This window comes from Embiotoca jacksoni, unplaced genomic scaffold (assembly GCF_022577435.1).
Source record: "Embiotoca jacksoni isolate LCO1_2020_lvr unplaced genomic scaffold, fEmbJac1.0.p SCAF_12, whole genome shotgun sequence".
NCBI classification, from domain to species: Eukaryota; Metazoa; Chordata; class Actinopteri; family Embiotocidae; genus Embiotoca; species Embiotoca jacksoni.
This window is the reverse complement of record NW_027185252.1, coordinates 7,955,405-7,969,873: the sequence shown is the minus strand read 5'-3', so window position 1 is coordinate 7,969,873 and position 14,469 is coordinate 7,955,405. Positions and strand designations below refer to the sequence as shown.

The 14,469-nt window shown below is 41.5% G+C and overlaps 1 protein-coding gene across 3 annotated transcripts in view; it reads left to right on the top strand.

Annotated features, from left to right (window-relative positions):
* LOC138195272 (inhibitory synaptic factor 2A-like) overlaps positions 1 to 14,469 on the top strand; it is a 28,541-nt gene that overhangs the window by 10,573 nt on the left and 3,499 nt on the right. For 2 of the 3 annotated variants that reach the window (XR_011178005.1, XR_011178004.1), the window contains exons 4-5: positions 3,851 to 3,922; positions 13,920 to 14,381. Coding sequence is in view for 1 of the 3 variants with exons in the window: in XM_069144545.1 (XP_069000646.1) it covers positions 3,851 to 3,922; positions 13,920 to 14,103 (256 nt within the window). In the remaining 2 variants the exon portion in view is untranslated. Of the gene's footprint in view, positions 1 to 3,850; positions 3,923 to 13,919; positions 14,383 to 14,469 lie in introns of those variants that run through there. The other variant, XM_069144545.1, reaches the window with a different exon arrangement.

Here is a 14,469-nt window from a genome sequence, read left to right as displayed (position 1 = left end):
GCGCAAACAGCTAGGTTTTCTTTGACATTGGCGGGGGCGGTCGTCCCCCCGGGGGTCAGACTGTCAACAATGTTGAGTCCAGCCGTGATGTTCTGAGGGATCTGAGGGAAAAACCTGTGCAAACGACCCGAACGGGGGCATGATGGCACTCGGGTTCTCCAACATGACGGCGCATTGAAAATGGGCAAGTTTCTCGCCCACAAAACGCAGTTGTAGCTCCCAAAAACAAGGTGTGTAACGTTGGTGCTGATGATGACCAAGCCACAAAACTTGGAATATTTACCTTCACTTTTCACCCAGCAAGGGTCCGTCACGCCGCGTCTGCACTGCGATTCCGTCCCGTTCCGTTTCTGCACAGCTTCATATCCCGTCGGGAGCGTTTCAGGAGCAGAGCATTTATGTCTGCCCGTTTTATCTCACTTCCAGATTTGGTCATGTTCCCTTGCTTTTTGTGCTTCTCGCACGAGGAAACATTGTTAAATGTTTTTTTTGGTTGTTTTTTTTGTCTATTGGGTGTTTATTGTTGTCATTTCCTACTTTGTGCTGTAGCTAAAGACAAAGTAAACACAGCTCGCTGTATTTTAGTCATTGAATGACATTAATCCATCTAATTATTTCATAACGATATCGCAAAAGATTGCCTGTAGCAACACAACACATTTGTGTGTACAACACATTTCTTGTCCTAATTGAAAGACCGCCGGGGTAAACGCAGATGCAATGATATGTTGTACGATCAGGAGTCTGCACATGGTGTGTTTCATTATAAAAATTGACGGGATTCTTTTTTTTTTTTTTGACTTCCTGCCCGGCCGATCTGCTCTGATCAGCTTACTGCGGTCTCCTTCCGGCATCTTCAAAAATAGACTCTGCGCCTATCTTTAGCGCCACAGAGCGCAGACCAGCTTCTGGCGTGGCGTGGCGTGGCGTGGCGTGGGATATGAAGCACTGACTTTTATGACCGCGATCAACTCCGAGCGGCTCTGTCAAGGACAGAACCGGTGGGAAAAATAGCCTTCACTCACGCAGGTCATACCTTCCCCTCGCTCTTTGCACATCACGTTGCCACACACCAGGAGCAGTCTTGGAACTTTTTGATGGAGCCTCCATACCTCCAGTAATTCTTTGTGTCACATTCAGTTAGAGGCATATACTACTTCATAAAGTTCTCAAACCGTGTCCGCAGTCAGACAGAGCGGTGCAGTTGTAAGAATCAATAGCCGCCATCTCCAAAACGCGTAGTGCCACGAAAGCAAATTGTATTTAAGTCTTATCCGTATCCAGTGGAGAACAAGGCACCCTAGTGAGGCTCACAAGAACTTGGTTTTAAAGGCCCAATTAGTGCAGCCTCATAACACTTTGCCTTTTATCTCCACAAACCTGTGCCTGCTGTAGTGCCTCCACTGTGTTTGGGTTTCAGCATTGTGTTCCGGTGTTATTAGAGAAGTGCAGTTACTGAACACTAAGCCCGTCTTCCATCGTACCTTCCCAAATATGCGTTCCCCTTTTTTCGCCTGGCTGGAGAGTCAGATAGGCTTCTTAAAAGCTATACTTTAAGCAAAAAAACAACTTAAAGCATCCCTTTTCCAACCGCATATAAGTACATGATGTCCACTTCTTCTCGAGCATGCCGTATATACTTTTATTGTACATGCAATGACAAAAGGGTAAGAAGTAATTTACTTGTGCAGCAGCAGTCCGAGCAGTACCGTGTTTGTGAGGAGGCGTTTTATTCACAGGAGATATCTCCAACTGTTTACAGTAGAAATAAGATTACAAAATAAGTTTTGGGGGGATTTTACTTGCAGTCACTTACCCGTTTCGCGAGCCAGTTACGAACATGAAAAATATTTTTTTGCAGAAGTACACCAGGCGCTCAACTCAGCGGATTTCTCCTCAACTTTTATGAAGTCACACTTAATGTTTGATACATTACAATGATGTCCAGTGAAAACAAAGTGCAAACAAAGCATGTTTCACTTCTCTTAAGGTTTTCCAAACCTTAGCAAAAGTGTGTTGTTATCCATTCATTCAATATGCATGTAGTCATGAAAGGAATACCTATTCCAAATCTAAATACTGTTGTTATATTTTATCTACTTTTTTTTTTTTTTAACTCAATAACAGCACATCTTTTACGCATTATATAAAGCAATGTTCAAAGTTTTCATCTCAAAGTGGTATTAGATGATAAAGTAGAGAATACTATTCAGATCTCACATTTCATAATAACCATACATAGCTTGATATTCAATCAGCATTTAATACCTATCAACTTAAGGTTATACTGTATTGATGGCATTGCGGTGATACTTTCCTATGCGATTACATGCAAATGTTATTCACACAACGTCTGCATTTCACTACTGTGTGTTTATTCAACACGAGTGTGACACATAGTTTAATATACAGTGTGTGACACTGTATAGAAAACATGGAATGACACTTCAGATTGTGTGGCCTGACCATACTGTAGGTTTTTGTTCACATGTTAGGCTGTGCTCAGGCAGAGCAGCAGGCACGTAGGCAGGGGGTGTAGACAGGGAGACGGGAATGATGAGGGCAGGACATATCCCAGGACAGCTGACGTGGGCAAACAACACAGCAGTGAACCTGTGCCAACAAACAGTCAGCTTAGAGAAGGACTTTCCGACGTGCAGGTTTTTGGTTTTTTTTTTCTACGAAATCATCCTCTGACGTTTTTGTGCTTTAATACAGTATCACTATAATAGGTCATGAACATTTTTTCCCCCTCAACAGGGACAAAAAAAAAAATGTGTTGTGCTGAGTACATGCAGTGATTATAAATTTAGGCTAATACGCTTTGATTATTAGAGCGAGGCTCTTTAAATTACAAGGATGTACATGAAAAGCCAAGGCAGCAGCACAGCGCCAGAGTAGACCTTGTCTGTGCCGTGAGTTACTGTCCTTGCTCACAGCTGTTCAAAGAGACTTTATTTGAGAACAGAGCAGGATGGACGAACTTGTTGACCTTGAGCTCCCATCAGCATTTTCGATCCACGCGGAGTCTGTTCTGTCTCCCTCAACGAGGTCACCTCTGATGTCACGGTGAACAGTTGAGGTCCAACCCCACCACGTGTCATCCATCAGGGTAAAGGGCTACCGTGACAGCAAGCAATTAAAATGTGTGGCTCTGCTACAGCCCTCCCCATCATCCCCATACCGCTGCAGCATACTACTGCATGCAATGACATATAGCACGAATAGTAACGTGCACACCTGCAAGGTTACGTAAACCCGAATGAGGAAATATGAATGATGGCATCGGACCAACGTACGTCGATATTTAGTATGTCCTCTTCAACAGCCTTAAGTGCCACTTGCATTACGGTTGGTGTTTTCAACATAAGAATTGCACCTCTGATACACACAGCAGACTCTCTGGGAAATATACTTCAGCCATAAACTGAGCAGCTACAGCTTTGTTGATTGTTTTTTTTTTTTAAACAATCTGTCTGTACCAAATCAAAAAGATGTACACTATAGCGCAGTGTAAAGATGTTGCTTTGTCATTACACAAGTCACGCAGCATTCAGTTCCTCCTTACTTTCTATTGCCTATAGAATAGAGACACAGAAGACACTTCAAACTATGCCACGCCAAGGCAAAGGTAATCCTATTATGTAAAATCAGCAAGTCCACACACTTAATTAACCAAATCTGAGAGAACGGCAGGATCAGAATCCCTGCTGCATTTCAAACTGTTTGCAACGCTGGGTGAAAACAAAGCTGAACAAATCTGTGTGATAGCTGATGCCCACAGGTGTTAAAATATGAAGGTAAAGCCCATCACAGGAGATCATATATCTTTCCATCTCTGTTTCCACAGGCTCTCCTACCGAACAGGACAAGACACAGCAAATTGTGACACTTGTCGAAACAGCGCCTGCATCATTTACAGGTGGGCCCCTTGTGCTGCCACTCATTAATGCTGCATTAAATACTGTTGTTGTTTTTTGTTTTTTTTGTATGATAAGTGTGAACGAGATCCTTACAAGACTCATTTGGTGCAGTGATGCTTTTCTGTCCAGAAAATGTACTGTATGGAGATCATTTATGGTGACGTCACGGAGGCAGGAAAGCTTAGAAAATACTAAAATTGTTCAATAGAATTCAAATGAAATCTGTTGTTTGTGATAGTAAATGGGATAAGAGGAATCATAAGATAAGGATCAGGTATGTGGAGAGAATAATTCTGAAGTAAATGGCTGTACTGTGTATGTCGGGTGTTGTGCGATACCATGTTTTACTACAATGGGTGATGAAATGAATAATGCCTGCAATATCATTTGCAAAGGTTTCTGGGGAATGAATGGCCTCGGTGTGATTGAAAAGGTAATAATACAGAGCAGCGGGAAGTGAGTTCGAGTAGAAAACGCTGTGACCCCGCCACAGATTGTACGAGGACTGAGAATTTTATCACGTCCCATAAAACCTTTCAAATACTTAAAAAAGACACCAGGTTAAACTTTATGCTCCGTCCCAAGTCAGTATTGCACTGATTTCTTTGTCATTTTGTCAAAACACACAATGTTTTTGTTTTTTTTAATGATTTAAGTGTTCCTGGTAGAAAAAAATGGCTCAGACAGGGGTGGAACATCCACTCAAGCTGTGATCTTGTGTCATTTGTCACTTCTATCTAAAAGCCTCTACCGCTAAACGCCCGTTACCTTGATCTTACAAAACCGGAAACATTAAACTGTTTGGAAAATCCTCTCGAGCCCAGGAAATTGACTTTGTACATTGGGACTTCTGAGCTATTTTCTAATGAGCATGAGCCAAACCTCAAACAACGCAAAACTGCAAATTATAGATTTAAACTTTGTATCCTTTCTGAATGGTAAACTTTGCTGCAATAAAGAGATCTTTTTAACTTCTGCCAATAATGGCTGTCCGGCTTCGCGACCTGAACAGTATCGTGACTATTTGGACAGATATCAGTAAAAGGTTGTTTTTTTTGCTCCAAAGAAGAGGAAAACGGCCCTGCTTCTGGCCTGGACGTGTTTTCCAGGATTTTCACTTTATGTAACATTTTGTACAAGAAGCCTTCCCTCTCTTCTCCCTTGATGAGTGCATTGTGTCAAGCTGACCCAGATTGTGGTGAAAGACCGTAGTGGAACTTGAAAGCAGTGGCTGCAGTTTTATACAGGCTAAAGAGGGATGAGAAATCACTGAGTCTCATTCAAGAACCACTCGTCAACAAATCCGGTCTTCAGTAGCATCCACCAGTGTTGCAGTCACCACTTTGCGACTATTTAGAATTTTCTCTTGGATACCAACAAAATTCCCACGTGGTCCGAGTCTTTCCTGTACAACTTATTTACAGATAGTCTGCCAATCTCCACAAGGAGAAAAAAAAAAAAACGTAAGATTTTATTCGGAATAATTTTGTATCTTAAATATGTTTCTGAAATCAACCGAAACAAGATAAAACAACAACAGTTTTGTTTTGTTTAATGTGGTATGAAAGAAAAATGTTCACACTCCAGCAACTGCTTTGGAAGCTGATGCTGGTGTAGAGGTGAACCTCCTCAATTGCCCACAGGACATTTTTAACATCTAAAATCATGTCAAAGTATTTTTAATTTGGCTCTGCTCAGATGACAGATCAATCATTTCCTAATTTGTCAGGTCTGCGAACACGATTACAGACACTGCCATTTTATTTTATCTTCAGACAAACAAACAAAAAACATGTTTGTTATGCTCATGATTAAATAATGAATGTGTATCTACTCATAAATAGTTGGTGTTCATCACATTGTCACTTGGAACAGTTGTACAAGAAAGCCTCAAGAAAAAAAAAAAAGAAAAAAAATTTATATATATAAATCTGATCTGGGCCGCACACTAATCAAGACCTGCTGGACATTAACTGACCCACACATGAGCTGCTGGCTTTCCCAAAAAGTAAGACTAAAGACTATTAAATGATAACGGAGACAGAATGCTGCAAAGCGACAGCCACTCTCACTCCTCCACAGCAGTGCAAAACGGAGCACCTGGACTGTGGCCAATAAAACTGGGAAACCGCTTCAAGCCTCAACCGAATGAGCCATCAAAGAATAAGCTTCAGCAACCGTCGACACGACGGCTGACGGCAGGTCACATCTTCTCTGCGAGAACTGAAAAACCGCCTCAAAATTCCTTGTTAAAGCAAAACAAATACAAGAGCTCAGCAACAAGAAATTATTGGACCAAAATCTGATCCTCCTATCAGAGACATTGACATGTGTCGGCGGTTGGAGTTTAAAGGCTAATCTTGCTGACCTGGTGTCTGACCTGAAGGGAGCCATCACACGCACCTACCAATGATGTACCCATCCGGGAAGACATTGTGTACGTGGTACAAGTTTTTTTTCCAACAGATGGACCTCCCCTAAATAGATCCAGGATGAAGCTGTTGTCCTTTAACGTCCAGCACTCCTACATCCAGCTGTTCATTCCTCTCATATAGAAGTCAAAGCAAACAAGGCCAAGGTGGGAGAACGGGAAGAATGATCGAAGAATGTCTCCGGTCTCCAAAAACATTTTGTCACCATCTTCCTCTTTCTTCTCAAACTTAAACGGCTCTTTTGGTCTCAAGCACTTCACTGAGCTAGAAAATAAGAGAAAAGAGACAGTCCTTCTCAAAGACAGCTCACCCTAAAGCAGTAAACAACATCACGTAAGATGTGGATACCAGAAAAGAAAAAAAAAACATCTATTAGGGCATCTCTCAATGTAATTGTTGTATCCCGTACAGTTTAGCCTGAGTTCCTTGGCACAGTTTTATGGGACACCTTGTTTCTTGTGATGACCCCCGTAGTTCAGTCCAAATTTTCTTCAGTTAAAGAAGGACAAAATATAGATATTGGTTTGGACAGAGGCCAAAAAAATAATCTCATTTCAGGTTTGAGGAGATCTTTGATAACAATTTGACATTTTAACAATTAACTCCATTCAAGTATCCTGAGCCAAGGATGCCATTTCAGTACATTTGTGAAGAACATATTCACACTTTTATTTCCACTGTCTCGCTTACTGTAATGGACTGTTGACAGGCTTTTTAAGAATCATGATATAACTGATTTAAATGTCACTTTTGTAGGAAATGATATCTAGGCACTGCGAAGTTAAGGTCAGATTGGAGACCAAATAATGGATACATTCTCATCCTCCTGTTAGAGAATTAGGTTCCATAGTATTAAAGTACTTTCCATCCACAGGTTAGTGAACTGAATCAATCTTACCTGAAAACTAGTGCAGTATTTCACACACAAAGAGTGAATGTTAACAACCTAGTGTCTACTGGCTTTAAAAAAAAAAAATTTAAAAAGCACCTTTAAATCACAAAATGTAGCCAATTAGCCCTTTCTACTGTCAGAAATGAAATATTATCATAGTAGATGATTACAACTAATTACATATTATCTATGAATCAGGCAATGATCAAAGATCAAATTAAGGTGACAAAGCATACAGGTTCCGACTTAATCAAGATGTGCATGTGACCAAAAAGCATTTTTTTAGATACAGTGGGTACGGAAAGTATTCAGACCCCTTTAAATTTTTCACTCTTTGTTTCATTGCAGCCATTTGCTAAAATCAAAAAAGTTCATTTTATTTCTCATTAATGTACACTCAGCACCCCATCTTGACAGAAAAAAACAGAAATGTAGAAATTTGTGCAAATTTATTAAAAAAGAAAAACTGAAATATCACATGGTCATAAGTATTCAGACCCTTTGCTGTGACACTCATATTTAACTCACATGCTGTCCATTTCTTCTGATCCTCCTTGAGATGGTTCTACTCCTTCATTGGAGTCCAGCTGTGTTTAATTAAACTGATTGGACTTGATTAGGAAAGGCACACACCTGTCTATATAAGACCTTACAGCTCACAGTGCATGTCAGAGCAAATGAGAATCATGAGGTCGAAGGAACTGTCCAAGGAGCTCAGAGACAGAATTGTGGCAAGGCACAGATCTGGCCAAGGTTACAAAATAATTTCTGCAGCACTCAAGGTTCCTAAGAGCACAGTGGCCTCCATAATCCTTAAATGGAAGAAGTTTGGGACGACCAGAACTCTTCCTAGACCTGGCCGTCCAGCCAAACTGAGCAATCGTGGGAGAAGAGCCTTGGTGAGAGAGGTAAAGAAGAACCCAAAGATCACTGTGGCTGAGCTCCAGAGATGCAGTAGGGAGATGGGAGAAAGTTCCACAAAGTCAACTATCACTGCAGCCCTCCACCAGTCGGGACTTTATGGCAGAGTGGCCCGACGGAAGCCTCTCCTCAGTGCAAGACATATGAAAGCCCGCATAGAGTTTGCCAAAAAAACACATGAAGGACTCACAGACTATGGGAAATAAGATTCTCTGGTCTGATGAGACCAAGATTGAACTTTTTGGTGTTAATTCTAAGCGGTATGTGTGGAGAAAACCAGGCACTGCTCATCACCTGCCCAATACAATCCCAACAGTGAAACATGGTGGTGACAGCATCATGCTATGGGGGTGTTTTCCATCTGCAGGGACAGGACGACTGGTTGCAATTGAAGGAAAGATGAATGCGGCCAAGTACAGAGATATCCTGGAAGAAAACCTCTTCCAGAGTGCTCTGGACCTCAGACTGGGCCGAAGGTTCACCTTCTAACAAGACAATGACCCTAAGCACACAGCTAAAATAACAAAGGAGTGGCTTCGGAACAACTCTGTGACCATTCTTGACTGGCCCAGCCAGAGCCCTGACCTAAACCCAATTGAGCATCTCTGGAGAGACCTGAAAATGGCTGTCCACCAACGTTCACCATCCAACCTGACGGAACTGGAGAGGATCTGCAAGGAAGAATGGCAGAGGATCCCCAAATCCAGGTGTGAAAAGCTTGTTGCATCATTCCCAAGAAGACTCATGGCTGTACTAGCTCAAAAGGGTGCTTCTACTCAATACTGAGCAAAGGGTCTGAATACTTATGACCATGTGATATTTCAGTTTTTCTTTTTTAATAAATGTGTACAAATTTCTACATTTCTGTTTTTTTCTGTCAAGATGGGGTGCTGAGTGTACATTAATGAGAAATAAAATGAACTTTTTTGATTTTAGCAAATGGCTGCAATGAAACAAAGAGTGAAAAATTTAAAGGGGTCTGAATACTTTCCGTACCCACTGTATATCTTATCCTTTGTCAATACAGCCAGAATACTGCAGTGAGTGTGTGCCACGTTGTGTCCATATTGATCATAAAGCCTTTTCACTGATTCGATGGCATTGTCGTTAGTGAAGTATGGCTCCCCATAGGGGAATTTAAGCATAGTGGATATTAAAGACTATTAAAAACTAAAACTATGGGGGGGGGAATTGGCCCTTTAAGCTTGTGAGAGGTAACATCTGTGTCATTTGGGTTTCCTCAAACTGAGGAACTGGAAACTGGCAAACATACTGTAGACGTAACAGCAATATGTTTCATATGACTCAAGCAAGAATCCTACAATGTGGAAAAGCAATCCACAGTGTACAGCGGAGTTCCTCTTTTATATTTCACTGATAGAATATTGATAAGTGTGCCACTGTACATGTCAGTGAAGCAACTGGGCTTAATGAACAAATTCTGAACAATTTTAGATGGCAAAAAACTGTGCCTTCAGCAAATTGTCATTAAACCAAAGCATGTGGCATATGGGAATAAAAAGACAATAAAGATGCAATCTGAAGAGTACTAATAAAGTGGAAGACAGCTTTCATCTGCGCTCTATATCATCAAATAGTTGTTTTATTCAGTTTATCCAACTGGTTTTTAACAGTTGCTGAACGGAGCAGAGCTGCAGTTGGCAGGCTGAGTAGTAATCTATCACGGTCCAATCCATCTCTGCCAAAGAAATTGTCATAAATATCTTAAATTCTGTTTAGTATTCTTCAGCAAATCCTAGCAGCACACATTTTCCAAGACTGAACAGTGTTCTTGGAGAGTAAAAAAGAAAAGCATTTCTGTATTGTTTATCCCTTGACTTCTTTTCAGATGTACTTTCTACCGTCACATAAAACGACCTCGTTATTCAAACTGCTGTTCGATCCCAGCATCCCTGTTGTTGCAGTCTGCTAATCCAGTGAGTCAAACTGCTGATAGGGCAAGAGTAATCACCTCGCTCGACAAACTACTCTATGTGACACCTCGAAAAGAAGGCCCGGGTACAGTGAGACAAATTAAAACCAACCAAGAATAGCAAGTTGGGACCAATTACCCCTCAAAGTTAGAACTTCGCTCTGCAACGGTAGCCAAGATTATCGGCCCCTGAGATGTAGCGCTTAATTTCAGAGTGGTCCAGCATATCCGGTATGGCCGATAAATTCAGGACTCCAAGCAGATGCTGAGCTGAGGTAGTCCGTGGGTCTTATCCAGGCTTCAGCTCTCCCCTGACAGTCTCCACCCACCCCTGGTATACTGCAGCATCCCATACATCACAGCAACAAATAGGGCATACATATGGCAAGTTAAAGAACAGAGAGGCTGGATCTATAAACGATCAATTTTGGGAATAGCTATCATGATATTGTCCATTACATCAAAGAAAAAAGGGAAAGAGTCACAAAAAATAAATAAGACACAGGTACCTTTACAGGTATTTTGCACTGCAGATAGTTTGTCTGCCAACATGATGTCGACCTCATTAAAACTTTAATGTAATTACAGCGTTGACAATTTCAAAACCAGCATGTTTCCAGAAGGTCCAAAATGGAAAAGGCTAATGTTGCTTTGTGATGCATCACAGCTACCTCCAGGTAGCAAGGTTTACTCTCTCTGAGAGCTTTTTTTCCCTTCTCTTCAATAACTCTTTAAAGGAAATGACTTATAATCCTGGGAACAAAATACCACAAAGAAGTCAGTGGGACAACACAGAGAAAATAGAAAACCTCTGAGAACATGTTCCAACGACAATTATTTCGATGAAACAACCTTTTTAAGGAACCAGAATAACTCAGCAACACAACTCAAAGATGTAGGCCAGATCCAACTTCTGCTCTCTATGTTTTTCCAGCTGTACTTATCTGCGTGTGTTGGTCAAACAAGATTTACAAGAGCGTCAGCAAATTATGTGAGGCCTACCACCGAGCCGACCCAGACTACTGAAGGGAGCCCATATTGAAAAACACGCTCGGATCAAAGCATTAACGGCTTCTATTCCTATCGTGCTGCGTTGACTAAGACCCAGCATTTGAATCAAAGTAGATATTGTCGTGAATCTAATTCGGAACGAACAATGAATTTGAAAAACAGTTAAGTTCAGGGAGAGGCAACCGCAGTTCGATATGATGAGACGCAATGAGCTAATTAGCACTTGTGTCCCATGCTGAGATGGAGGCGCTGCGGTTGTTTTGTTGAACAATTGTCAAGATTGCCTATTCTATTCTGTTCTCATTAATGAGATTGGGTTGTTGTTTTTTTTTCCTCTGTGTGCGTCTGTGAAGCAGAAAGCAAAGTAACAGACAGCATCGGAGGCTTTTTATATGGGATATGTATGACAGGAAAAGAATTGCTGCATGTCATTTACATAACTTGTGGGATGTTTCTGCTACCTGTCAGTGGAGGAAATGACTATCATTCTCCGGTGATTTCACCTACGATGCTCCATCATGTACTTCCGAAGATGTAATACTATACCGGGTCTGAACCTCTCAAGCAGGGGTTTTGAACCGTGAATGGCCGAAGGGTAAATCGGTGGAGGGGAAATTACATTATGCTGAAAGATGCCAGCAGCAGAAAGAACGGGGAATAGCACTGAGCAGAACAATCCCCCCGTTCTGCAGAACGAATAGAGTCTGCCGTGCTAAAGAGACATCTCATGGCAGCAATATCCCTCCCAGGAGCAACAATCATTGAATGGTGCTCAGCACACCACGACACACAAACAAAGAGCTTGCCGCTGATCACAGCTACAGCTACTCACACTGCATAGCTAAAGAGATGATTAATCTGCTTTGCTGAACGCCCTAGAAAAGCGTCCCCGTCTCCAGCCGCTTCAATCTGTTTGGGTGCAGAGACGATCTTCGATACAGGGCTTTTTGTTTGTTCGAGCACCTGCTCCCCAGCGCCACCCGCATCGTACAGTCCTGTCTCTGGCTTCCCACCGAGGCAGTTGTCCACAGCATACAGTAATTGCAGTGATCTGCCAAGTGATTAATTGCTTAATAATTGCTGAGGCTATTCTGTGTCGCACTGTGTCGCCGTGATTCGGCTCTGTTTTCTGTCAAGTCGACATTATTTAAACAGCAGTGTTACGAGACAAAGTTTTAAACAGAAAAACCAAAGATACAAATGGAGATAAAAGCAAGAGGAAATGAAACAATGGATGATATAAATAAGAGATGCGCATCGCTTATTGCGAGAAACAGCAGTTCTGCCAAGATAAAGGCTTCAGTCTATTCTAAAAAAAAAAACCGACTTTCTCATTGTCAGGGATTCGGTATTCAGAAGACCTGCAAGTGTTAGCTTTAATTTTCATTTGAAGTGGAAATAAGGGGAAGCACTGCGGAACAGGACGTTTTGTTTTGATACAACAAAATGTTCTTAAATTGTTTTTGTTTTTATTATGAGTTTGAAGCAGCCACACACACAGCTCTCCAGTACATATTCGACTTGCTTTTTTCATTAAACCCAACATATTGATTCATATTGAAAAGTCCCCGCTTGCCAAACTACTATCCAGCCCTCCATCCGGTCTCTCCCCTGAAGGCTTTAATAGAGCTCTGTTCTTAACTGACACTTATCTTAAGGGTGAGGACAGTTCCCAGGATTCATTATGTCACTTTGAGTAGGGGCATATCCTTTAGCGAACTAATTACAATGCCCATCAAAGCGGTTACCCTATCAGAGCAAGCTTTGTACCTTAATGTCTACATGTCTGCCCGCAGACAAGGAGAGGACTACATGTTTGACCTTGACTTGTCAGATGTCATCTCTTTTGGCAGCTTTAGTTCTCCTTTCTACCTTTAATCCCAGACTTAGAATGACAGCAATGAGCTCTGTAAACCTTAGTATTCACTATGGGTTTTTTTTTTTTTTTTTTTTTAAATGCGGTGTGTTAAGTCATGTCGGCAATATGAGGATGAATCAAAAATGCCCCGAACCCAAAAGCGGGGCTGATTATCAGGTAAGCTTTGTTAAAGAGTGTCATTTCGGCAGCCACACAGCAGATGATTCTTTCTCTGTAATTTTCGCTGTGCTTTTGACATTTTTGCATACCCCGAGAATAAATACATTTACAGAGCACGACAAATCAATAGCAATAAAATGAAAGGAGGTGATGTACAGTAGTGCATTTATCCCTCGCTTGAATAAAGGTAGTTAATCAGGGTCTGCTTGGCCTCTCAATGGTTTCATTTGGATGGGATTAAGCCGCACATTTCTGTCGGGCCCCGAGAGATTTAATCGGACAGAGTTCAACTACGGTGCCGGAACAAAATCAGACGATGACCAGCCTGGGATTACACTCGCAGATGTGAAAGAGTCTGATGTCAGGAGCAACCCACATTCTAGCTCTTTTTTTTTTTTTTTTTTTTTTTAATACAGATATAATCTATGCAGGAAAAGCCCTTTGACTGCATGCAGGAAAAATGCCACGATGATGCACAGGAACTCTATTACTCAGAGGAGCCTCTGAAATATGGATATGTGCCACAACTAATATGTGTTGCCAGGGTGTCTGTCGGTGCATGTGAACCGTTTGCCTCTCCAACAGCCTCCATCTGGACATTAGTGGATTACTAACATTAAAAGAAAAGTCCCTCAAAAAAAAATGAGTCATAAACGTTATGACCACCCCACAGACAAAAATCACTAACTTTAAAAAAAAAAAAAAAAAAAATCTGATTAATGTTCCTGATCTGATTGTGAAAATTCTACCTCTTGTGCTTGTCTTACAGTGTCGAGCTGGACTTTAAGATTCAGGAGGATAAGCTACAGCCCCTGATGAAGAGACTTTGCCCCCTGGACAGCCAGCAATGCCCCGCTCTGCCTTACTCCAATGAAGTGTTCACATCCACCCCGAAACGCAAGTCCAAGACGGAGTCCAAAAAGCATGCTCGTTGGAAACTCTGGTTCCTCTGAATAAAACATGAAGGCTTTGGAAACGGCCTTTTTATTGGGCACATTAATACCCCCGCTATTCTGAAAGCAGTTGAAGGAATATTCAGATGGGGTAATCAACCCATGAGAGTGGATGATGAGAGAAAGCAGTTGATTTAAGGCTCTGAACTGAGACTGCACTTCAGGTCAGCTGGGGGACAGCAGAGACAAAAAAACAAAACAAAAAACATTTCAAATTCTGTCTAACCTTTTTCTGGTATGTTTGCTGGACAGGATCGACACGCACCTGCAAAAACTAGGTGAGCTTTGACCTACATTTTTGTACATATATATTTTTAATCCGAGTAAAAATGGACGTTATTTATGTACTGGGTAAATAAATGCGCA